Here is a 23,578-nt window from a genome sequence, read left to right as displayed (position 1 = left end):
CAGCAGCGCGGAGCGACAAGAGGGAGAGAGCACAAATATTTGTGCCAGCGGTGGAGATAATAAAACACATAATCATCACCTCAGTGTAGCCAACTGTGTGTGTGGGTGTGTGCCATTTTCAAGATTGGGTATTAATATTTAAATGAATTAATGAGGTCACTGATTGAGTTTACTGGGAGTGCGATTCAGCCAATCAGAGCAAGGCATCTTAAATTGTTTCCATATTGTGTCTAATTAACTCAAATAATAAAACCAGTGTCTCAAAATTTGTGTGTATTGTGTGACATGTAGGGTACTTTTCTCAGCTTTATGCAGGCATCAGATTTACATTAAACATTTATTCATAGGCTAGAATGTATTGGTGTTTTTAGAGCCTGACCAATACTGGATTTTAAGGGTGATAGCAGTATTTTAGACATAAGAAAACCTGGTGATAATTGGCATAGAGGGTCCAGTGTGTAGGATTTAGTGGCATCTATTGGCCACTATCTACCGTCCCACTGGAAGGAGGCCCCGGGGTAGACCCAAAAACATGCTTGAGGGATTACATATCTTATCTGGCCTGGGAATGCCTTGGGGTCCCCCAGAAGGAACTGGAAAGCGTCGCTGGGGAAAGGGACATGCCACTTTGTTTGCCACTATGTCAGCTCTTGGAGGTAGAAGTTTTAATAGGCTACACTTTTGTAGAGCTGACATAGTGGAAACCATGAAAGAGGACCTGCTCTCTATGCAGATATAAATAGCTCATTCTTATTTTTAGGTGATTATACACTGTGAATATTATGAACATTTTCAGCCAGTATCCATCCATTCATTTTCATCCGCTTATCTGAGGCTGGGCCACCGGGGCAGCAGGCCAAGCAAAGCACCCTGGACGTCCCTCTCCACTTTGCAGCTCCTCTTTGGGGACCCCAAGGCATTCCCAGGTCAAATGAGATATGTAATCCCTCTACAGTAGCCCAGAATGGACAAATCAAACACTGGCTCATTTGTGTTTTCAGGTTAGCCACCATAGTGCTCCTACACACCTGGCCAAACAACTTTAACTTCTTTGGGTTGGCACATGGGAGAAGTTTCAGTTCCGCAAACTCACCACTAGATGTCACTAAATCCTAGACATTGGACCTTTAACAAGTGTGTTTGATATTACTTAAATATGGTTATTTAATTTCTAAAAAAGTCCTGCTCAGATGGTGTAAACTGTGACCATGATCTAATCTGAGTTACATACATTTTAATACAAATTATGCCTTTGTTAGTTGTGTGTGTGTGTGTGTGTGTGTGTGTGTGTGTGTAACAGGACAGGACAAATAAGCCTACTATTGTTGTGTATTTCTTTTATCATTAGTATTATTATTATTAGTGGTGGAAGAAGTTGGGGTTATTATTATTATTATTATTATTATTATTATTATTTATTTATTTATTTATTTATTTATTTATTTTACAAAAAACTGTCAAATATAGGCAACCAACGCCTTTACTTTTATCGTGACAGAAAACATCAACTTGATTCATCATTACTCTTAAGTTGAAACGTGTTTTTGAACTGGCAGCCACTTTGCCTGCAGGGATGCATATATTATTCAAATAGTGTCCACGTCTGCGGCTCTCCCCGGAAAAAGACTCCTCCAGGTGGAGAGGAGAGGAGTGAGCAGCCAGGTGAGGCTTACTGTACTGTCAGCAGAACAAAGGTGGAACAGCACCAACATACAGCGCGGCTCTCGGAGGTAGATGCTTTAATAGACTATAGTTTTAATAATGGCTTTGACGCAAGAATCCGTCCTGTGTGCGCTGATAGCGGAGGGAGGCAAAGTGAAGAAATCCGACTTAGTGGCGAAGTTCAAAGGTTTAATAGACTGCGACGATCCCGCAGAGAAACAACGGAACAGGGAACTGTTCAAGACTTTTGTCAACAGTCTCGCCGTCGTCAAGGAAATCGACGGTGTCCGGTATGTTGTCGTCAGGAAAATGTATCAGCATTTACTGGAGGGTGCCCAGACTGAGCAGAGCCGTGTGGAAAACACTGAAAATAAAGAGATCCCGCAGACAGGTGAGCAGCAGCGCCCACCTGCGCAGACTGAGGAGACTGATAATGCACGAGGGGAAAGATCAGCTGCTCCTGAACCTGATCCAGAACAGGCAAGTGAATGTGGTGAAAATCCCACTGATGAAATGTCTCCCATTCAGCAGGCGTTGCAAAGGTGCAGATCCATGGATGTTAGAGTTAAAAGAACACTGAATTTTGAGATTAAAAATCAGGGCACAAATGAAGATACTTGCATACAAAGCTGGGCTGTAAATAAGCCCACCAGCATCCAGAACAAACCCTTTGCCTTGCCTCTGAGGATGCCTCCCACTGCCACAAAGGTCGAGATCCACAAACTGAAGGTGGACCCTCCTGAAAGCCCAAAACTGGACTCTTTTAGAAACAAAAGAAGGCCCCCTGCAGTGGAGACAGGCGGCTGCATCAGCTCACCCCAGCTGAGAAGGTCAGTGAAGAGCACCAAGGCGTCAGAGGGGCCCAAAGAAACAGGAGTCCCCTCCTTGGTTCCCCTGGAGCAGTCAGAGCATGAATGGCTGGTGAAGTGCGCAGCCGGCCACTGGAGCCAAGTTTACGGCCTGCTGCTGAGAGATAACCAGCTGGCCGAGAAGAGGGACTTCATGTCAGGGTTCACCGCTCTGCACTGGGCAGCCAAATGTGGGAACAGCGAAATGCTTGTGAAGATTATCGACCTATCCAAGCAGGCCGGGGTTGACATTGACATTAATGCAAAAACACACGGCGGATACACTCCTTTGCACATTGCCGCCCTGCACGACCAGGAGTACATCATGGCCATGCTGGTGGGGGAGCACGGGGCCGATATAAGCATCAGGGACAACTGTGGGAAGAGGGCCTACCACTATCTGCACAAAGGCACTTCTGCGACTGTGCGAGAGATGCTGGGTGAACCTAAAGCCAAGGAGGCCCAGGACAGGGCCCTGCAGGAGAAAGATGAGATGGACCTGGTCCCGGATCTCTCCAAGGGCCTGTATTCTATAAGTCGTCTCTTCCAGCCCCATGTGACGGGCCATAAGAAGAAGCACAAGCAGAGGCCGGCATTTTACTCCTTGAGCGATGGCCCCATTGAGGAGCGAGAAGACAGCAGCAGACACAGAGTTTTATCAGATGTTTTTATGTGAACTCGTAACTCTTTCTTGTCTTATAGTGTGCCAACCGCTATAAATGTGACTGACAGTCCTCTGATTTTCAGACCCTCTTAAACAAAGACAAAAACACTTAAAAGAAAATCAATTACTTCTCTCTTGTTTCACATTTATATTTTCTTGATATTTGATGACCAAAAAAAGGATATTTTAATCAGCATGGTTGACTGATTCCAAGTTAGAGACATAGAGTGTTGGTTTGAGATGTTATCTGTCTGAGTTGTATCTTAAGGCAGGTGTGTAAACATAACATGATTCAGAAAATGCTCCAGTGAGTCCAGTGAGTCCAGTGAGTCGTCTCATTGCTCACTGTCTACGGTCTCTTGAGGGCAACATCTTCACAATAAGAAGACTCACACTCACACAGCTTAAAAATATAACAGACATTATGTTTACTTTATGTTTAATAATGAATTCCCAATTCTCAAAATCAAGACGCACACATCCATAACTTGATTTTTAAATATCTGTTCTCTAAAAAATGTCTTCTTTGAATCTATTTCTGATCAAAGTGAATCAACACCAACAGGAAATCAGTCTATGATAGAAAAAAGTCTCTGAAGTAGCAGAAATATCAAGACTGGACTTGTGTGTTTTCACCTCTGACTAACTGAGATAAACCTGAGTAACAAAGTGGTCATACTCTTGATTTCCAGAGGCAAACACGCCCAGACAAAAAAACGAGGGTGTGCTTACTTATGGGTGAATCAAACCTCTGGAAGCAACACAACAAATTAATAAATAAAAATTGGAGAAATGTTTGTGCCTCTGAGGAGGATTTAGAGCACTTGCCTTTTCATCACTTCACTTTATCACAGATTAATTATTAAACGCAGCGAAGCATTAAGGAGCAGCAAACATCCCACTGAAAAACCCTTAAAGAAAACAAACATTTGAATTCACTGGATTATCTTTTACAAGATTAGGTAAAGGGTGTGTCATTCAGTAAGAGGTGTGCAGGTGTTCCATAAATCGTTATAGTCCCTGTATGTGCCAAAACTTCTGTGAGACGTGGCTCAGAGCCATCTTTCATCTCACTGAGACAGCTGTGATTCAGCTTCATGAGCAGCAAACTGGGAATGAGTGTGTGTGTTTGCATGTAGGTGGTTGAAAGTGTGTTTTAAAGCTGCCTTGTTTCCTGCCTGTCATGATTCCTTGTTCTGGTTGACAAGAGAAGAATAAAAGAAACGTTTTGAATGTGTCAAGATGGCTAGTGTGGCTGCATCTTGTTTGGGGGATACAAGAGTGATGGGTAATAGGGAGAAGCAGTGAGAAGAAATGGTACACGTCCTGTGGTCAGCCTCGTTCTCTTCTCCCCGCCTCAAGTCGTCTTCCTCTGTTTCTTTCGTGATGTCACTTCCCCGGCAGCTTACATTGTGTTTACGTCAAGACGATGTTTCATCTCTGAGCCTCAGGGTTTTATTAAGCAAATGTTTTACGCTGCAGCTGCTGCTCCTGCTGTGAGCAGAAAGGCCCCACCACAAGGTCAGGAACAAGACCCCGAGTGGCAGAGAAAGTACTCAGATCCTTTAGGTACAGGAAGAAGAAATACTGTCATATGACATGACACTATAAAAGGAAAGTGTTTGTGAAAATGAGAATATGGAAGTGCGAGTGCTAACCTTAAAGGGAAACTTAAGTATTTTCAACTTGGACCCTATTTTCAGATGTTTTTGTGTCTACATGATTAATGGTGAAAACCATTTTTGAAATTGGTCCAGTATTAAAGGAGAGTGATGTGGCTGACAGTGGCAAAACAAGCTGCAATGTAACCAATTGGGGCATTTGTGCACTGTCAATATATGTCCACAAAAAGCCAGGACAGGCTCAGATTATTGTCATATGTGTCAACCCCGTTCTGTGGTCAATAAATGAGGAGCAGACCTCCCTCTGTGTCACTGGTAATGAGGAAATACGAGTACTGTTTGTGATTGAAATGCTTAACGGCCCTAGGGTCTAGGTACCATGTCTGAAGGGTTATTTTGGTTCCAAAGATACCATACCGAAAGTGTTTGGTGTAAACAGGGCTTTAGACACAAAAACATGACAAAGTAGCGTCCAAGTTGAAAAATGCCAAAAGTAAAGATGCTTTTTTTGTTTTTAGCCTGGGCCCGATTTCCAGATGTTTTTTTATCTTCATGATTTATGGCGGAAAAACATTTTTGAAACTGGTCCAGCGTTAAAGGAGAGTGATGTGTCCAACAGTGGCAAAACTAGCTGCGCACTGTTTTGTGCACTGCCAATTTACATCCGCTAAAAGTGCTTGTTTTTGCCAGGACAGGCTTAGATTGTTGTTATATGATAAACGAGGTGCAGACCTCCCTCTGTGTCACCTGTGATGAGGAAATACAGTGAGTGCTGGACAGAGCAGTGGGTGACAACAACCCCACCCACATTCAAGAGTAGGCCTACTGTTTGTGATGAAAACGCTAAACAGCCTGAGGGTCTAGGTACCATGTCTGAAGGGTTACTTTTGGTTCCAAAGATACCATACCAAAAGTGTTTGGTGAAAACGGGGCTTTAAGCACAAAGACATGACATGACATGTCCAGGATGAAAAATATCAAAGTTTCTCTTTAAGTTTTAAAAGTAGTGATGCTTGTTTTGAGATTGACCCTCCACATGACATGTACACAAATTTTAGTTTTAATTACTAAACTGGAGATGGTAGAGAAATATAATGAGGAGTATGAATTATTATCCCTTGTGTGTATGTGCAACGCTCCAACACCAACATCTACTGTAATGAAGATGTGGTAAATCATGGTGGTTTAAAACCAGCACTGTATTTTTGCTCAAGAAGACAACTTAGTTAATCTTCATAACTGAGCTGTGTAATGACTGCCAGAGGTGAGAGGAGGAGGCTGGAGGTGTGCTTACATTCCTGCAGGCGGAGGGTTCAGAGTTCAGGTGCCGTAATCACTGAGTCATCATGATCTCCAAAACTACCTGAAAATCACGGTCAATTTAACAGTCACTTGGTGGCATGACGCAAAAAACCACTTTGTTTAATCCAGCATTTTCTGTTCCCCTGCCTCACAGTGAAGACACAGACAGTGATTATCAGCAGCAAAGCTCCTCATTACCCGGCAGCAGTGTGACAAAACTACTGCCGCAGCGTTCTCACCACCCTGTTCCCTCCTGCCTGTCTGCAGCCTACACCACCAAATGCTCCATCACTTACACTGCTTTTGTAACAACGCTAAACCTAATTACCATGCAATTAGTGTCTGACAAAGATCCTACTTGTTGAGAATTCCCTGAGTTGCCGTTTATGTCCCCGCCGCCTTCACTGGGAATCTGATTAAAAGTGTTTTTCACTTTCTAAAGTACACTAAGTGCTGTCTGGTGAACAAACAAGGGCAGAGAGGCATGAAAGAGACAAGAGAGGAGGAAGACAGACTGCTGAGGATATATCCCCCTTAATGCATCATTTAGTCTCCTACATGTGATGTTTTTCTCAAATGAAGTGTTTGCATAGTTTGCTTTATTGCAGAGACATTCAATGAGAAACCCATTCTCATATCTGTATGGTAAATGGGTCATTGGGTCTATGGAATCAGTGCCTTTTGCGTCCCCAAGAAATAATCAGTCATAAAATTATTACAACAACAAACAATTATGTAATTTGATAATATAACATTACTTTGTCTTCTGTTTTCAATTTCACATCAAACTAAAGTCAATTAAATATTATTTTAAACAATTAAAATTACTAGGGTGAGGTTTTTGGCCTGTCCCCTGCTATGGTCATTGTACTCAGCAGGATTTTGTAAAATGTAGGCAAAATGTTAATATGTTCATATTTACATATTGTTTTAAGTCTCATTTTATTGTTAAACAGTGATTTTTGGTAAAAAAATTTTATATGAATATGTATCAATTTATCTGTCTCCTGATTTCATCATAGGACATGCCAGATTTGACATGTTTTACAGAAAGTTGCATTGTCTCTGAACTTCTATGCTAAAAGTTCAATGACAATTAAGCGTCTTTCATCTCTGATATACTATTTTTGATGTTTTATTAAGGTTTGACTAGGGGGGACAAGTATACAACGTCAATTCTGTTAGCCAGCAGCCCATTAGCTTAGCAAAAAGACTGGAAGCAGGAAGAAACAGCTAGCCTGCTCCGTCCGAAGCTAACAGAAGCCACCAACCGGAAACTCTAAAGCTCACTAACAGACATTTTTGTTTGTTTAATCTATACAAAAAGCATAAAAATGACACGTTACAGGTTATGTGTCTTACTATGTCTTGGCTAGCAGTGACTTCCTGGAGTCCTGTCGCTAACCATGGAGTTGCTTGTCGACAACAGTCTTCAAAAATAGTAACGTTACTGCACATAAAATCACATGTGCAGGTTGGTTTTATAATAAAGTACACAAACAAGATATAACATGTTATTAAGAGCTCTAGATGTGCTGGCAGATGGTGTTAGCTTTGGACAGAGCTGAGCTAGCTGTTGCCAGTCTTTATACTAAGCTAAGCTAAGCTAAACTGAGCTAAGCTGATTAGCTAACAAGCTAACTGCCGCCTGACACCAGCCTCATATTTAATGCATAAGAGCGGCACTGGTCTTCTCATCTAACTCAGGGCAAGGAAGTGAATACATACATTTCCAAAACAGTCAAACTGTTCCTTTAAATGTCTTTACCTGGTACTACTACTGCAGCTAGTTAGCTTAGCTTAACATAAAGACTCCAAACAGGGAAACAGCTGTGTGTTGCAATATAACAATATTGACAATAACCATGATATTTAAAAAAAAATAAATACTGATATAATGTTAATAATATACATAAAATGTTATCAATTAAACAATCCAATGCCTTTTTAAATCATTACGTCTCTTTCCATAGACCAATTTTGTGTGGACGTCACAGTTAAGTCACAGCAGTTGCGCACGCATACTGGTGGCAGAAAAGCAGCGGACACCGGAGAGAAACAGTTGAAATACCCAAAATAAGAACACAGAATAAGATAAACTTTTATAGAAAACTGTCGCCGAGGATGCCGTTTAAAGCCAGATGAAGACTTTTATGGTTGCTAGAATTTAATGTAATATAATATTTACATACACCTTACCTCAGCAGTATTTACATTGTTCATTGTGCATTAAATAACAAAAATAAGTTAATACTAACCCAGCCATTAAGTGCAGTTTGCTGTCAGTATAATTATTTGACTTGTTTATGTCTTATAGCTTTGCTTTATGCCAACACTCATATTTTGAGTAATTTATTCACCAAAAAAGAGATGAAACACACAATAAACAAAACTAAAGATGACTTTGACTGATAGCATGTTAAAATGTAATTTTTTTTTATTGATAGATTGCGATCATATCATTATCCTGATATCTTTTGGCACCAATAATCATGTTCTGAAAATCTAATATTGTGCCAGCCCTGGTCTGAAGCTAACAAAATCTGCCTACCAGCACCTCTAAAGCTCACTTACTAACATGTAACATCTTGTTTGATTAACTACTGGATAAGAGACTGTCTTGGTGCCGTGCAGAATTCAATTATATGACAAAATTTCCCACTTACCACAGATTTAATCCCTGGTTATAATAGTTTGTTTTTCCCCAATATGGAGGATGAAGCTTTTATAGTGTTTGAACAGAAAATGTAAAGCAAAGCAGACAGCGAGGAAGCTGGTTGCACCAGTGTTTTTGCTCCCAGGTCAGTGACAGTAAATAATTGAACTCACAGCAGCAGTGTGTTGATGGTACTGCAGAGGGCAGAGACGAGCTCTGAGAGGGAGCACCAATCCAGGAAGGCCTCAACTACTAAGGAAACTTGAGGCATTTAAAGGAGGAGAGTCACAATATGACATCAAGTGATATTTAACATGGTAATTAGAAATAATATGGCAGGATGCAACCTCTTCTCACAGACTGAATAATGCAAAACATAAATTGCTTTTAGCATAAATATTTCATGTATCCTATATTTGTATGTCTATGTATAGCATGTCTTCCACTGGATCTGATGCTTCTGAACCAATGGTTTGTTTCTGTTCAGGTTGGATTAATGTGTCTGCAAACGTATTTTTGGTAAGTGAAAAAGGAGAAACACAGTGCACAGAAAGGAGAGGGAGAGCTTAATTTATTCACAATATTACAAACATTGTGGAATTTACAACTCCAAACAGGCACAAAAAACAACTCAAACTCTCAACAGGAAACAGGTGTGAAAAAGAGCAGAAGATGTGGATTTAGAAATGTCTGCTGTCATCCCACCAGCTGGGACTCACTGAAATATGTCTTTCCTTCTCAGCGTTATAACAGATTCTCTTCGTATCAATGTCACACGCATTTGAAACAAACTAAACAAATATAATCCTACTTCAAACACAGGCCCGTTTTTCTTGCGACCTTGACAAAACACTGCTTTGACAGAAACAAGAAATGACTCAGGAAGCTGTCAAATGTTTGTTAGTGCGCACACATAGCAGGAGCTAAAAATGAGTCCATGTGCTGCTGCTCCTCCTCTGTGGGAGTAGTTTTCCTCACTTTCTCCCCCCAAAGTCTTTTCTTTCTTCAAAATGTTGCATACTTCAGGAATTCCAGCAGGCTGCGGGGAACAACATGAGAGTATTTCTAACCCTTCAGCCCTGCGTCAGCACAAAGGCCAAAACAAACACACATTTGTTTAGCAAACTGAAGCGGACGGGGTTGTAAATCTCCAGAGAAATGTTTTAGGGGTGGTGGCAGGGGTGGACCAACTATTTAGCAAAGAAAACCTGAAATATCTTTCAACGTAAAAGAGTTTCCACTTGATTTTTTGACAATTTGAGTTGGTTTGTAAATGTTTTCTTTAAAGGGTAACAGCTGCTAATGATGCTCTTCCTCATTGTGGTTATTATTACACAAATATCATACATACAACATTCAACCCATACACTGGATCACTGTTTTTCAGTACAGCCGACAGGTTTAATATCCTGAAGGACGATAACATTTTGATCACTTCATGACTTCATATGAGATTCGCTGAAAACTTAAACGGCAAACACTGAGAGGAGTTCTGTCATTCTGATCGACAACTAATCTCTACGCACATGAAATTAAGAAATTCATGATTTCAAGCACACACACACACACACACACACACATATACTCTGACGCAGAGCAACAGCTCACGTCACTCTTAAACGACTCTCCAATGTATCTGGTTGAAGATTCAGTAAAAAGAAATTAATATTACTATAAAACTAATGACATATTAATGTAGGAACACAGATGCATTTTAAAAATTAAAGGGAAGGACATTTGATTCAAGAGTGTGTTTTCATTCAGGGCTAAAAAGACCAGCAATTTAACTTAAGACTACTGAGTAAGTTTAAATAAAGGTTACATATGTCTACAAGGGGCTACGCTGCGGAGGTAGAGAATAGAAAATTAGTTTAAGACACCTGAAGTGAAGATTGTGGACCTTCCTCTTACAAAAAAAAAGTATTTCAAGTATCACGTGTCACTTCTGCAACAAAGGGACATTGGGAGAAAATACTCAGTGATATAATTGTTGCTTACTTATAATCTGCTTTAAAGTTTAGCACCTCCTTATGAGAAACCGTTCCAGCATGAAATCATCAAGACTTAATGACATTAAGTATGAAATTAGCTGGAAAGGTACACAATCCTTATTGTTGCTGGGTGTGCTCGTGTACCTTTTTAAAAAGATTATTTCGACATTCCTATTTAAAATTAACGAAAACACAAACAAGAGAGACATTGTTTAAACGGAGGGAGTAAGGCTTTCGCTTGAAATTGCTTGAATCAGATTTGAAGAAATGTGCATTTATGTATCATTACAAAGTGCTTTTTTCATTCACCCTTTTTGGTTTTTAGTGCCTTAATTTGAAACATGTTTAAAAACAAGAACATTTACAAAAAAAAACAAAAAGATTAAATCTACTAAATCTATTGTACATTTTACTGACATGATACAGTACATCGCCCCCTCTCAGGCTACGCTCTTTTTACTGAAGCCTTCTCGCAGGCTGAAATACAATCTTAAAGCTTATAATAGGTTTCCACAGGTGCAGATACAGGGCTGTAGCGCTACCGTCGTATTGAAAAAGTGAAGGACAGTTGCTGAATTGCTAACAGGGGATGCTAAGTTTCCACGCAGCAGCTCTAATGGAGAATGTTCCACAGCAACACCGACGTCAAGGCACACGGACAAACTGCTCAGTCCTCTGTTCAAAGTCAACGGAAATGTGCGATACGTGGGGGGAAGTCTTTAGGTGCACTTTGCAGATTGTGCAGACTGATAATGGGCGGAGACTGGGTGAGCTTTCTGGGCAGAAAGGCAAAGAGCTTCAGTTTCAACAGTCTTTATTGCTCATCTCACATGAGGAGAGCCCTCTAGTAAAGAAAGTCATAACAGGGTGCAAAGTGTCGGAGATATCCATGCCTTGTGTGTCCACTACGGCCAAAACTCGCTACTTGTCTCTTTGAGGAAGTCATCCTCCTCCTATGCAAGTGGAATCTGTGCTTTTGTCGCTCCTCCCTTCACAGATTCAAGCTATTGGAAAGAACCTCCAGCTGCTCCTCTCCCAGCCTCTGCTTCTCCTCCAGGTCCTTCTGCCTGATTAGCAGCGAGGCCTTGGTCTGGACGAAGCGTCGGTAGTCCTGCAGCTGCTCGGCGGACAGCTGACGCGACAGGAAGGTGGAGACTAGGTTCTCTCTCCGGTCCAGGTTATCCTTCAGATCTTTGGCGTCTTCCCTCTGTTTGCACAGCAGACGGTGGCGACTGTCCAGAGATTGCTGCGGGCAGAGACAGAGAATAAAGAGCATGAATTATAACTGGCTTATCTCTCTATCTGTCATGATATTGCTGGGGACAAAGACATGTTCAGTCTTTTATTAAAATAATAATCAATTAATCAATTAATGTCTTGGGGAGCATCAGATCCATGCTCATAATATCAAATTCATAAGTAAATATCCTGCTGTAAGCATACTCATACAAAGACAGAATTTGAGAGGACAAATCTGAAATTAATCATGTTCAAAAGCTTTACTTTTTAACTCCAAGTGTTTTATTTTAGGTTATATTTCATGTTTAAATTGAAAGGTAATATGTCGTTTGATGTAATCGAGAGCTGTGAAAGTTGTATGCTTATGTTTCAAACAGCCACAGGGCAGGAGGTGCAGTGTTTCCTTAAGTCAACAGAGGGCAGGGTAGATACAAATGTCATCGAAACCGGGCTGGAGTTTCGGTGAGTCAGTGTAAATACCAGTGTTGCTGATAACAGCAAGAAAACAAATGAGCCTCTAACAAGCCCTCAGTATGCTGCACATTCAGCCAGGCCTTTTACAGATGCACAAACTGACAAAGAGCCCTTTCAGGGAAAAATCTAGAAATCTAATGCATCCATGCAAACATAAAGTGATGCTGTAAATACTGGGGAGGTGGAATGAAACAGGATATTCAGGGGGGGAAACAAAGAAAGGCACTCAAAGTGAGATCCTGTGACACAACTCATGATGTCTGAAATAAAAACCTAAATGTCAGAGTAAACACATTTTAAATGAAGGATAGCTACCTCAGATGCAACATGATGAAATTCAAGTAATTTCTCAGTGTATCAAACTGAAAAAGTGCAGCCCTGTTAAACTGCACTATATCAAAAATAATCTTCGACTGTCTGATAAAGCATTTGGCTCAACACCGATAAGCTTAAAATAGGGCAATTAAACACAGATAACAACATTTTCTGAATTCCACTCAGAGAGAAACCTTGACTCCTTTAAAGTCGCCCTTAAACTTTTCCCAAGTGTTATGTTTGCTGTTCTAAAGCAAACAGAACGAGAGTATGGCTGAGAGTATGGGAGCAGCCGCGCACTTCTAACACTCATGGTCTTCGTCTTCGCCAGGAGCTCTACATGAGCTGCACTGAATCATGACATCCGTAAGGCAACATTAGCATAATATTCCCCGGGAGCGCACAAGGACAGTATGCTTTTTAGTAGCATGTGTTAGTGTGTATGTGTAAACAACTTCAGGGGGGGGAACAGGAGTGTAAATGGGACAGTTTAAACAGCACCGCGCAGGACAGTGTTTTGCAGTGCATCAGTAGATTTTTATCACGTCTTATTTAAGCAGTTCAGTTGACCTTTGATGCCAGAAATCAGATTCATTCACAATATTAATGCTCTGCTGAGAGGAAGACACAGGAACAAGCAACATGGACACATTTTGATTTGATTCATACAGTTTTGGACAGAGATTCATATGTAAATGCTTTGGCTCCATGCTTTTAATTACTTGTGTGATGTGACTAATAAAATGTATTTGAGAATCGGCTGAAAAGAAAAAAAAACAACGTAAATCTCAATTTCGGAGGCAAAAGAGAGTTTTCAAAGCAGTATTACTATCAGACAAGTATGTAACTTTGACAAATAAAAAAGGAAATATATTAATGAATTGCTTATGCAGGGCAACTTTAACGTTTTTGCACACTGTTTTCCTTGCACACATAAATGACTGAAAAACAAAGGTGGGCTGGATGATAGGAGGACTCTTGAAAGGAAAATCCCCCACTACAGAACCTCAAAACCTTAATTTACGAACCCACTGATCTTTGAAGAAAGGGCCTGAAAAAAAGTTTTGGTTCCTCACCTTCTCCTCAGCATCTGTGTGTTGGTCCACGGTGCTCAGGGCGTTCTGCACCCTGGCCAGCCGGGCAGAGAGGCACAGCAGCAGGTTGACCACCCTCTCCAAGTCTCCTATGAACAGGTTGTACCTCTCCAGCTCCACGGGCAGACAACGCTCACAGACCAGTGCCTCCAGGGCCTCTCCGTGGGCCACATTGTCCTGAATCTCCGTCTGGAGGGCACCACGCATCTCTTCCAGCGAGTGCAGACGCTCCTCGATGTAAGTCACCAATAGGCGCTGTTAATTCAAGCATAAGATTAGAGATTTGTGCTACAGAGATCTACATGGAGAAACATGGCCAACATATGTGGATAAAATACTTTAATGTACTTAAATGCTTAAAATATTTACTGTCATAGGATCATGGATGAAGGCATACTGTATCAAGAGTGAATGTGGCAGGCAGTCAGGAAGAGGGGGAGGCTATTTGCTAAGCCAAACATTAGCCAAGTGGGAGACACTGATAAGAGACAGACAGTGCATCATGTGATAAGAGACGCACAACCATCTCAGTCTGAAATGAGTCCACTTAAGGCAAAATAGCAACCAGATGGCATCAATATGAAATCACCACAGGATTTGAGACCACAGTTCAAAGTGTGGGGTTCAAAAGTCCTGTCTGATTTCTTGTAAATTTTATTGTAAAACTTCAAACAAAGCTGTGACAGTTTTACAGATGTGATGTTAACAGTAAAGTTTAACATTATTTGGCTACATACAGGTCTTATTTTCTTCCTGTATTTTGTGTTCTATTTTGCTGTGAGGCACTTTGAACAAAAACATCCACTGTTTTGCATAAAGTAATAATTACCTTCTTCTCGGTGATGTCAGCTTTGCTCTGGGAGTCTGCACACTGAGGTTTAAGGCTGTCAGGAGCAGGAGGACGAGGAGATGATTCAGCCTTTTCCCCCGTTTCAGCGCTAGAAAAAGAAACACGTGTTTAGGTCAAGCTAGCTTTCTCACACCCTGTTTACGTGCCACATACAGTGTCTTCTCTTGGAGTACATTCTACTTTACATATGACAAAACTCTGCAATGCAGCTGGACATTCTCTGTGTATCTGAAGTGTGCTTACACAAGCAGAAATGTGAGTTCATGCACAGCAGTAAGCAGATAGCCCAGTGTGTCTGTGCTTGTGACGAAACAAAAGGTAACACAGCACTGGTGGAGCTCAGGTCTTTGGTCATTAGAAATGAGCGTCAAGTTTCATGGAGAAACATTAAACCAGGAATCCTAATTAACTTGGTGCTCTAAACACCATGTCAACTCTAAACTGGTTTTAAAATGTAATGGATTATTATTTTAATCTACACAGCTGCATGTATACAACATAAATACAGTCACCTGAGAGGATGTAAAGTCAAGGATTTTACTTTTCGCAGTGTTTTTCTGTCATATTCATCATTTCAGAATAAGTCTCAGTCGCGTAAAATGGAGGGAGTTTATTTATGAACACTAGCCAAAAAAAAATCAAACTACTAACACTAACCTCAAAGTATTATGTTCCAGGACATTAATGTTTACCTTTCTGTAGCTCCTTTCTGCTCCTGTTTCTTCTTGTAGTGCTCCTCCATCAGCAGCGTGTCCTCAGACAGCAGCTGCTCCATCAGCATCAGCGCCGTCTTACGATTGGCCAGCGGGTACAGCACTCTGGCCAGTGACTGGTCAGTCTTGACCACCGCCTCTACCAGCTCCTCCCACTGAGGTCTCTCAGCGGGCCTCTCCAGGCTCTCCGTCTCTCCCTCTGGTGTTCCCCTCTCCTCCATCTCCTGGTTTTCTCCCAACTTCTCATCTTCCGTTTTAGGCTTTTCCTGCTCCTCCACCTGCTGACTGATGTCTGCGTCAGAGACGGAGGTGCAGGGAGACACAGAGGCTTCACTTGTCTGCACTGGAGGGGCCGGGCTGGTGGACTCGTCGTCAAAAACGCTGTCTGTCAGAGGCAGAGTCTGGACTTCCTCTTTGATCTCTTCCTCTGGAGGGAGAATCCACAGTGATGGATCTGTGGTGACGCCGCAGCTCAGAGACACTTCATGGTTTGAATCAGGCTGTGGGGCGTCATTGCTTGGTTCATCCACCGACTGCTCTCTCTCTGATCCAGTCGTGGACGGAGAAGTCCTGATTCTGCTGGGAGTTACAGAAATTATGGTTAAGAATCACACCTGGCCAAAATAGTATTTGCAGAATCCAAAAAAACAATCCAATAAGATATCGACTTATTCAAATGATGATAATGCACACTGTGGAATACAGCGGCACTTTCAGTTAGTCAAATCATTGCTGCATTGCCACATAGTCTAATCTTACCTGGAGCTAGGCCTGTTTTCACAAGACAGCTTTGTTTGTGTGGGGGTGGATGAGGTGGATTTGATCTCCCTCTCACTGGTCTCAACACATGTGGGGGAAGATGGGTCAGATGAAGTCTCACTGGGTGGTCTACTGGACCTGGACTCATCTGCGACTGGGCCGTGAGATCCAGAGTGAACCCTGGCCCGCGAAGAGGAGCAGGAGGCCGGGGAAGTGGATCTACTTGAGCTCCTTGTTCCTAATGTTGCATCCTCTCCTGGTTCTGAGTTCTGCCTCAAAGGTGTTTTCTGGGTTTGGTTTTGCGTCTGTCCCTGAGTGTTCCTCTGACCAACAATCTCTGGTTCTTTTCCTGCTTGCTCAGTTACATTTTGTTTCTTCCTCCCTCGGTCCTGCCCCTGGGATCCCCTGACTTCGGCCAAAAATGAAACACTCCTCTTGTCTCTGTCTGGCCCTCCTGGTCCAGGAGAATCCCTCCACAGTTGATCCAGCTGCTCAGAACTTTTACTCAGGGCCGATGGTCTTGTTAACTTTGATGACCCAAGCTCTTCCATGGACTTTCCCCTCTGTGCGACCACACGGACCCGCTGCTGGCCCTCAGGAGCCGGCTTTATTGAGGACTCCTCAGTGGCATTCATCTGGGGACTGACATTGACAACCAGTGTTTCAATGCGTAACATAAGCCATGGATTCATACACACTATGATTAGAACTTTAAACGAAAACAAAAAATACTAAATCAACTTTTAACTATCGCATCTCACATGCAATTTTTGTAAGGCAAATACAGATGCATCATGTTACGGCTCTGGGCATTTTCATTTCAAAGACTGGCAAATCACAATACAGTTTGAAGAAATAGGCCAACTCCTTGAAAATGGTTGAGTCAATGATTCTTCTTTTACAGCCCACACATAAATCTTTTGAAAGGAATGCTGGTTTGCTGGAGCAGGTGGGTGTTGCCTTTCCAGTGCCACTATGAATCAAGTGGAGATTTATAGTCTGTGCCACAGCGTACACTCGCTGACCTAATACTCTCCTGACCTAAAACCAATAAAAATGTCCCAATTTGTGTGCAGTACTGTTACATACCTCTGGGTTTCTATAGTATTAACTGGTAATGGATCCTCCTCGTAGTCGAGTGCCTACAGACAAAAGAAAATACTGGAATTACGCTTGAATCTGTGCACGCTTAATTTCTTCTGAATTCAAGAACAAAGTCTTTTCAATGAGTGTGACATATGACAGTAAAGCCAGACGTGGGTTAATAAATAATTTTTGAAAAGTAAATTTCACATACTTGTGACTGAAAGCTCATCAGACACTGACTTAAAGTGTTATTTTTCTAAGTGTCTAAATTTGAACAAACATACCTGAAACGCATGTGGTGTGGATGTGGATCTGCTCCTGAAGAAATTAGGTGGTTCTGGTTGGTCCAACAGGCTCTCCACTGATGCAGATTTCACCTGAGATGGACCCTGGCTCTCCCTCCATCTGGGTTGATTCGACTGGCCAGCATATTGGCCTGAACAAGACTGAGCTGAGAAGAACTGGGCATACCTGTTTTGTGAGATTAACATGAAATATATAGATTATTTGATCCATACAACAGCAAAGAAAAAGGCATCTAACAAATTTTCTTGCTCTCTGGCTCTGCTTCTCTTTCGTACCTGATGGAGCTGGAGGAGGAATCGAGGATGCGGCCTGCAGAGTGGGGTCTGTGAAGTTTCTTCCTGGTGTTTTTGCCTTCATTGTTTCCTGATAGAGGCCTTGGACCCCAGTCGAAGGGTTTCTCCCCCAGAGAATGCCTCTGTCTGGATGGAGCTGGTAACTGTGGTGCCGGCTGCTGAGGCTCAGCCACTTTCTGTCCTGTCTTACGCTCCATGTACTCCATCAGGGCCTTGTGTTGCAGATGTTTTAGGTTCGTCTTTGAGGTGCTCGGAGCTGAAAGGGCTCTACCTCTTGTCTCAAACATCTTCCTCCGTGATGCAACCAGTCCTTGTTCTCCTTGCTGCATGCGTTCCTCTCCTTCGCATTCAGCTGCAAACAGGCAGTCACTTTCGTTGCCAAAGGAGCGGCATGAAGAGTGGATGGGGGCATTGCCGATCTGGTTAAGCTTCTCTGGTTCAGAGTAACACATCTTCTTCTGCTCTTGAGTCAATCGCTTCCTGCCTCCGATGCGTGCTACCTGGGGCTGGGCCACATTCGCGGGTTTCCCGTTTTCCTTCTCAGTCTCTTTGTCCATCTCCTCCTGACTCTCCCTGACTTCGTCTTTGATGCTCCCCCTCTCTGTCTCCTCAGAGGCCACAGAGGGAGTGAGTGTATCTGTGGAAGTCTCAGAGTCCTGTGATGGGGTGAAAGTGTGAAACACTGCAGGTCTCAGCTCAGGTTTTGGTCTGATACGGTGCGGCAATGACAGCTGCAGGTCTCTCCTTTTAAATGACGTCTCCCTTAGGACTTTCGACTGGGCGTCCTTCAGCTTCTCTTTGTAGTACTTTTTAAATGAGTCATCCAGGGTGTTACAGGCAACAGAGATAACTTCACCTCTATCGTTCTTGCCTGTGTCACTTTTTGGAGGTCTTTCCTTATCGTTAACAGCCACGTCTCCATGACCTGCTTTGTTTAGGATTGTTTCCTTGCCTTTTATACTGAAATCAGCATCTTTTTTAGGCTGCAAAACTGTCCTGCTGGCTCCGGTGAGATGGTACAGAAGTGGGGTTGTTTCTTTGTTTATCCTCTCGCTGGCTACATCCCCCAAGGGCTGCCGTTTCCCTCTCTTCACCTGCTCCTCTCTCTTGTGGTGGTTGGGCTGGTCATCGTTTATCAGAGAGGTGACCTCCTTTGTTTGTTTGATTGAATGTGGTGGGCAGTTTCTATCAGGTCCACAGTAGAATATAGGGTTGTTGGCAGTGTGGCGGCCAATATCTCGACTCTGCAGCATGTCAATTTCCTCCAAAGCATCAAAGCTTCGAGAGGACAGCGTTGAGATGAAGGATAGTCTGTGATTCTCCTGATCCTGGATTCTGGGGGACAAGTCCTTGCTCTGGGAAGTGAAAGCCTCGCTCTCATCTGGAGTCACAGCACTGGGTTTGAACAAATTATCCATTGTGCTGTGGCATCTTTCTTTTTCTCTTAGCCGATGTGTCTCCAACACAGTGGAGCTCTCACTTCCTGCCTCAGACCCACACACAGATGCAGAGTGTGTCCGCATACCAGATTCAGACGACTTACACACTCCTGTGACAAAGTAGAACTGACCCTTATGCTGGATGCTGCTGTTGATAAAACTCTGACCAGCGTTCCAGGGACTGGCAGCTCGGGCTGGCTCTGGACCAAGCCAATCATTAGCTGAGTGAGCCCTTTTGCGCTGACCCTCAAAATGGCCACTGCTACCACTGGGCTTGTTGTGATGGTCTCCATTACACCCACCACTGCTGGAGAGCTGTCTGGGTTTCAGGTGCTCAGGCTGGTTTGTGCCTCGGGGAGGTGATCGGCTTAGGATGTTTGTTGACTTCTGCTGTTCAGAGACAGCTTTGTTATCTGTGATGAAAAGGTATTCTGGGTTCAGCAGCACCCTGGTCTGATCATGGTTCTGGAGGTGGGGGCGGTAGCTTGGTGGCTGCTGGGCCTGTGGCTGTTGCTGTTGAGAGCCTCTCCAAACTGAGTACACTAGGTCAGAATTGAGGTTCAATTTTCCTGTCTCTGGTTTAGCCGTCTCAGATTTTGGGGCATTCGAACTTTGGAGCTGTGGATGGAGTCGATTGTTGGGTCTGGGCTGTTGCTGAGGTTGTGGCTGCTGAGGTTTAAACTCAGTGCCTTGATGGTGCACCCTACTGTTTTCCAAGTTTTTTGTGGCTATGAAACTATCCAGGCGTGCTGGGACTGGAGGAGGACGGGCAGGAGGGTAAGCACCTTGGGATGGTGCCCCTAAAGGCACCTCTTGTTTAGAGAGTGCTTTGTTGTTGTTGGTATGAAAACTGTTGTTTCCATTGTGGTTGTGGTGGTTGCCATTGGTGCTGGTATTGTTGCGATACTGCTTTGAGATAGCTTCCACAGAGCGATAGAGCTGGTCCATGGTCTTTGAGTCAGACTGCAGAACCTGTGTTGGATGGTAAATGGACTTTACATACTTAAGATCAGCATAGTGGCTGAAGGAGCTGGACTGCAGGTCGTCTGGGAGAAAGGGAGAGGGGTAATCTGGGGCAGTGGACCCACCAGAGAAGGAGCTGTAGGCAGAGTCTCCTTTGCCGTGTTGATGGTGGGCGAGTTGGTCGGCGATGCTGCTGTTGGACTTGGCTGGGGAGAGCCGGCTGACAGGGAGGCTCAGAGGATGCAGGTCCACGTTGCTCATTCTCTCAAAGTGGAAGCTGTAGGAATCCATGGAGGACTGGGGCGGATGGCAGGAAGGGAAGGGCAGGGTTTGTTAATGTGCCGTACGTGTATGTGCGCTGATGCATGTGTCTTCCTTGTGGGTGAAACTGGGGAAATTACCACCAACACATTTGCACCAGGTTGTCGGTCACACTTGTCGCTATTTAGGTCATTTTCAGGCCTCCTTTTTTGTTTATTCAAAGCCTCTTTAAAGGGTCTGCTCAGTGGGTCCTGCGGGAGAAAACACAGAGTAAAAACTGGTTACCAGCCTGAAATCTTGACTCTAAACTCATACTCTTATGTATGTGGCAAATGACTGCTCAAGGGTGAAATGTTTGGACAAAATAAAAGTTCAAACAGCAACTGGAAAAAAATCACAGCAATTATCCGATACTGAAAAATTCCAGTTGCTCTGCAGTTTCGACTGCTTTGCAACAGCGTGGCAGTTTCACACAAACATACATGTTTGTGTCTGATTGTCATCCTGGCATGTCCACTGGGTTACTGGCACACACAGCTACACCGCTACATAGAAAAACCCTGTTCTAAGCTGTTGCATGGAAAAAAAACTTCCCCATCAGCTACCCTGCAAGTATATACCAACTCTTTGCAGTGTGCTTTCTGCTAAAACACCATTAAGATGCCAGAAAACTGTAAGAAAAATTTCGCCTGGCATTTCTAGGTCAAATTCCTCTGGTGAGAAATTATGCTCCATCTGTTATAAGTTGTAAAGACAAATCATATCCTCCTCAACTGAATTTGTTTTCCCAGGAGAGAACTGTTTATGCCTACCTAGCAGAGTAGAGGTGCTGGTACTTGGCAGCATCAAGGGAGAAATCTTTAATTTATGTAAAGTTTGTTATTATAACAATGTTATTCTTCATTTTTTTGGTATATCTCCTTGACAATAAAATTCAAAAGTCAAAATTAGTAAGCAACTAACGTTTATTTTTATTATCAATTAATCGTGTCTGTAAAAGTGTCAAAATCACTTTCTCTCAGATGATGTTTTATGTACAACGCACATGTTTTATAGTCATTTTTATGTTTCACGGCTCACATGGTTTACTGCGGCTTGGTTTTGAAGGTCAGTACAGTTAAGCACCTGTTGAAGGAGCCTGTCTGCTGTTTTGCATCAGCAAGGCCTCTAATTAAGGGCCTTGAGGTTGGCGGCGCACGTTGCAGCACACAGATGAAAAAATTTCAGGAATTCCATATGGAGCTACAGAAATCTGGGAGGATTAGTCATGTGGTGGATGTATAATGCCTTGTTATACAGCACTGCAACCTGTCAAGACTTTTCTACCTTTCCCCCTTTTTGTTTTTAGGACATTAAAGCATTTTTTTTTGCTAAATAACTGCTTAAAATTGCTGTGATTGAGACCCTCAAAAAACCTTTACAGGCTATTATTCTGTGCTAGAAGCTGCTGTGTTTTGCAAATTGCTGTAAACCCAATTTATTTCCAACTGAGACACAGGTAAGATATTTCAACCAACAGGTCAGTCTAAGAATTAAATAACTTACAGGGATAAAACTACAGTTTTGTAACACACACAAACCTGCTGCCATCATCAGCTATCCAAAAAGTCTTCTTCAGTACAGAAACCAGCCCCTGCAAGTTAATAATAGGTTTTGGTTTTACGGTGGACTCTCTTGACAGGGTAAATGTAGGGTTCTCTGTCCAATGACCTGCATGCCTTTCCATGACTTTGTCATCAAGATGAAACTACATACCTGTCATGCGCACACAAAGGTCAATGTTACTGAAACAAAAACAAGCCAACCTGCTAATTAACTCTGGCAGCATGGAAGATTGGCCTCAGCACTGATGGAAGTGCACGAAATGTTGGGTTATCCCAACCAACAAATAAATATTAAAATCCTGAGGCAAATGACCACTTAGTAATTTAGACCGCCAACCGAAAACTCCTTTATAACTAATTCTAAAGAGCAACATTTTCCCAGTATTGCCATGTTTGCTGGCCGAGCTGAAAAACCTGAATCAGAAATGATCCTAGGTGGTCGTTTTGCATACACACAAAACCCACCTCCCAAGAGCCTTTCAGACTACAGTATTAAGGGGGATTCCATGTGTTTATGAAGGGCCTTCTGATCTGTGGTGTGTGTGTGTGAGTGTGAGTGTGTGTGTGGTTTCCAGCCCTCCTCTTCCCTCTGCGAACACAGAGAGGCTCCCTAACAGGGGAGCGCTCAAGTGGAAGTGATGGAGGGGACAGGCAGTGACAAAATGTACAGAGAGGAAAGAGGGAGGGAGGGGGGGTGAGGCAGAGGGTGACCGGCCCAGACAAATACCCTCACACGCAAACCACAACAACAAGAGACAAGAGAAGTGAACAATGACAGCAGGAAAGCTGAACACTAGCTGGATCAACAGTCACAGCAACAAGGCAGACTGGGAGCTACTCAGAGATCAACCACTTGTAAACTGGTGTGAATGAGAGTTTGTAAAGTTTAGAGAGCACTGTTAGCAAGAAAGAAGTGGAAAAACTCACCCAAACTTTGAGTCTAAGTTGCTGACTTTCCTGATTTCCATCTGCAAAAGCAATAAGTTCCCTAAGTTTCAATTTAAGTAAGGCTTTGCTGAATGATTTCCGTCCTTGTTTCTCTTTCACAACATCTTTCTTCTTCTAAAAGAGGGACCAGACCAAGTAACCAGGAGAGCTAGATATTAGAGGGAAGACTTCTAGCGAGTCTCTTCTCCCCCCACCAAGACCCGAGGCTGCCTAGCGGGAGCCACTGATTGGCCAGCCGATGACGTCCGGCTCTCCAGCGCACAATGAGCGCAGCGGAGGGAATATTTCACTGCCGCAGATAGCTGCTAGTGCTGCCGGCCGCCTGAACAACAGAGAGAGAGGGGAGAGAGGAGGAGAAAAAAAAAAAAAAAGAGGCCTCGCATTCCTGGCTGGCTTCAAAGACGGAGCAGAGGCCGGGCGCCATTCATTCCCAAGGCCCTGAGCCCGGCACATGGAGACTAGCCAAGGCAGGAGGGAGGACAGAGGAGG

At 43.1% G+C, this 23,578-nt stretch overlaps 2 protein-coding genes across 5 annotated transcripts in view; one reads left to right on the top strand and one right to left on the bottom strand.

Moving 5' to 3' along the window:
• The first annotated feature begins 1,621 nt into the window (after positions 1 to 1,621).
• On the top strand, positions 1,622 to 4,417 carry sowahaa (sosondowah ankyrin repeat domain family member Aa). Its single transcript, XM_033639356.2, has one exon. The coding sequence runs from the start codon at positions 1,762 to 1,764 to the stop codon at positions 3,184 to 3,186; it is 1,425 nt and encodes a 474-aa protein (XP_033495247.1). The 5' UTR covers positions 1,622 to 1,761; the 3' UTR covers positions 3,187 to 4,417.
• A 4,891-nt stretch (positions 4,418 to 9,308) lies between these two features.
• Positions 9,309 to 23,578, bottom strand: part of shroom1 (shroom family member 1) — a 33,444-nt gene continuing 19,174 nt past the window's right edge. For 2 of the 4 annotated variants that reach the window (XM_033644118.2, XM_033644108.2), the window contains 8 exons: positions 17,857 to 20,788; positions 17,560 to 17,746; positions 17,279 to 17,331; positions 16,190 to 16,831; positions 15,410 to 16,009; positions 14,697 to 14,805; positions 13,850 to 14,122; positions 9,309 to 11,991 (listed from right to left, as the gene is read on the bottom strand). In XM_033644118.2, coding sequence (XP_033500009.2) covers positions 11,737 to 11,991; positions 13,850 to 14,122; positions 14,697 to 14,805; positions 15,410 to 16,009; positions 16,190 to 16,831; positions 17,279 to 17,331; positions 17,560 to 17,746; positions 17,857 to 20,567 — 4,830 coding nt within the window. In that variant the 5' untranslated portion in view covers positions 20,568 to 20,788 and the 3' untranslated portion in view covers positions 9,309 to 11,736. Of the gene's footprint in view, positions 11,992 to 13,849; positions 14,123 to 14,696; positions 14,806 to 15,409; positions 16,010 to 16,189; positions 16,832 to 17,278; positions 17,332 to 17,559; positions 17,747 to 17,856; positions 20,789 to 23,068; positions 23,328 to 23,578 lie in introns of those variants that run through there. The other 2 variants (XM_033644127.2, XM_033644135.2) reach the window with 2 other exon arrangements.

The sequence above is a fragment of the Epinephelus lanceolatus genome, chromosome 11 (genome assembly GCF_041903045.1).
Source record: "Epinephelus lanceolatus isolate andai-2023 chromosome 11, ASM4190304v1, whole genome shotgun sequence".
Classification (NCBI taxonomy): domain Eukaryota; kingdom Metazoa; phylum Chordata; class Actinopteri; order Perciformes; family Serranidae; genus Epinephelus; species Epinephelus lanceolatus.
The sequence above is the reverse complement of the archived record's forward strand: the minus strand, read 5'-3'. Positions and strand labels throughout refer to the sequence as shown.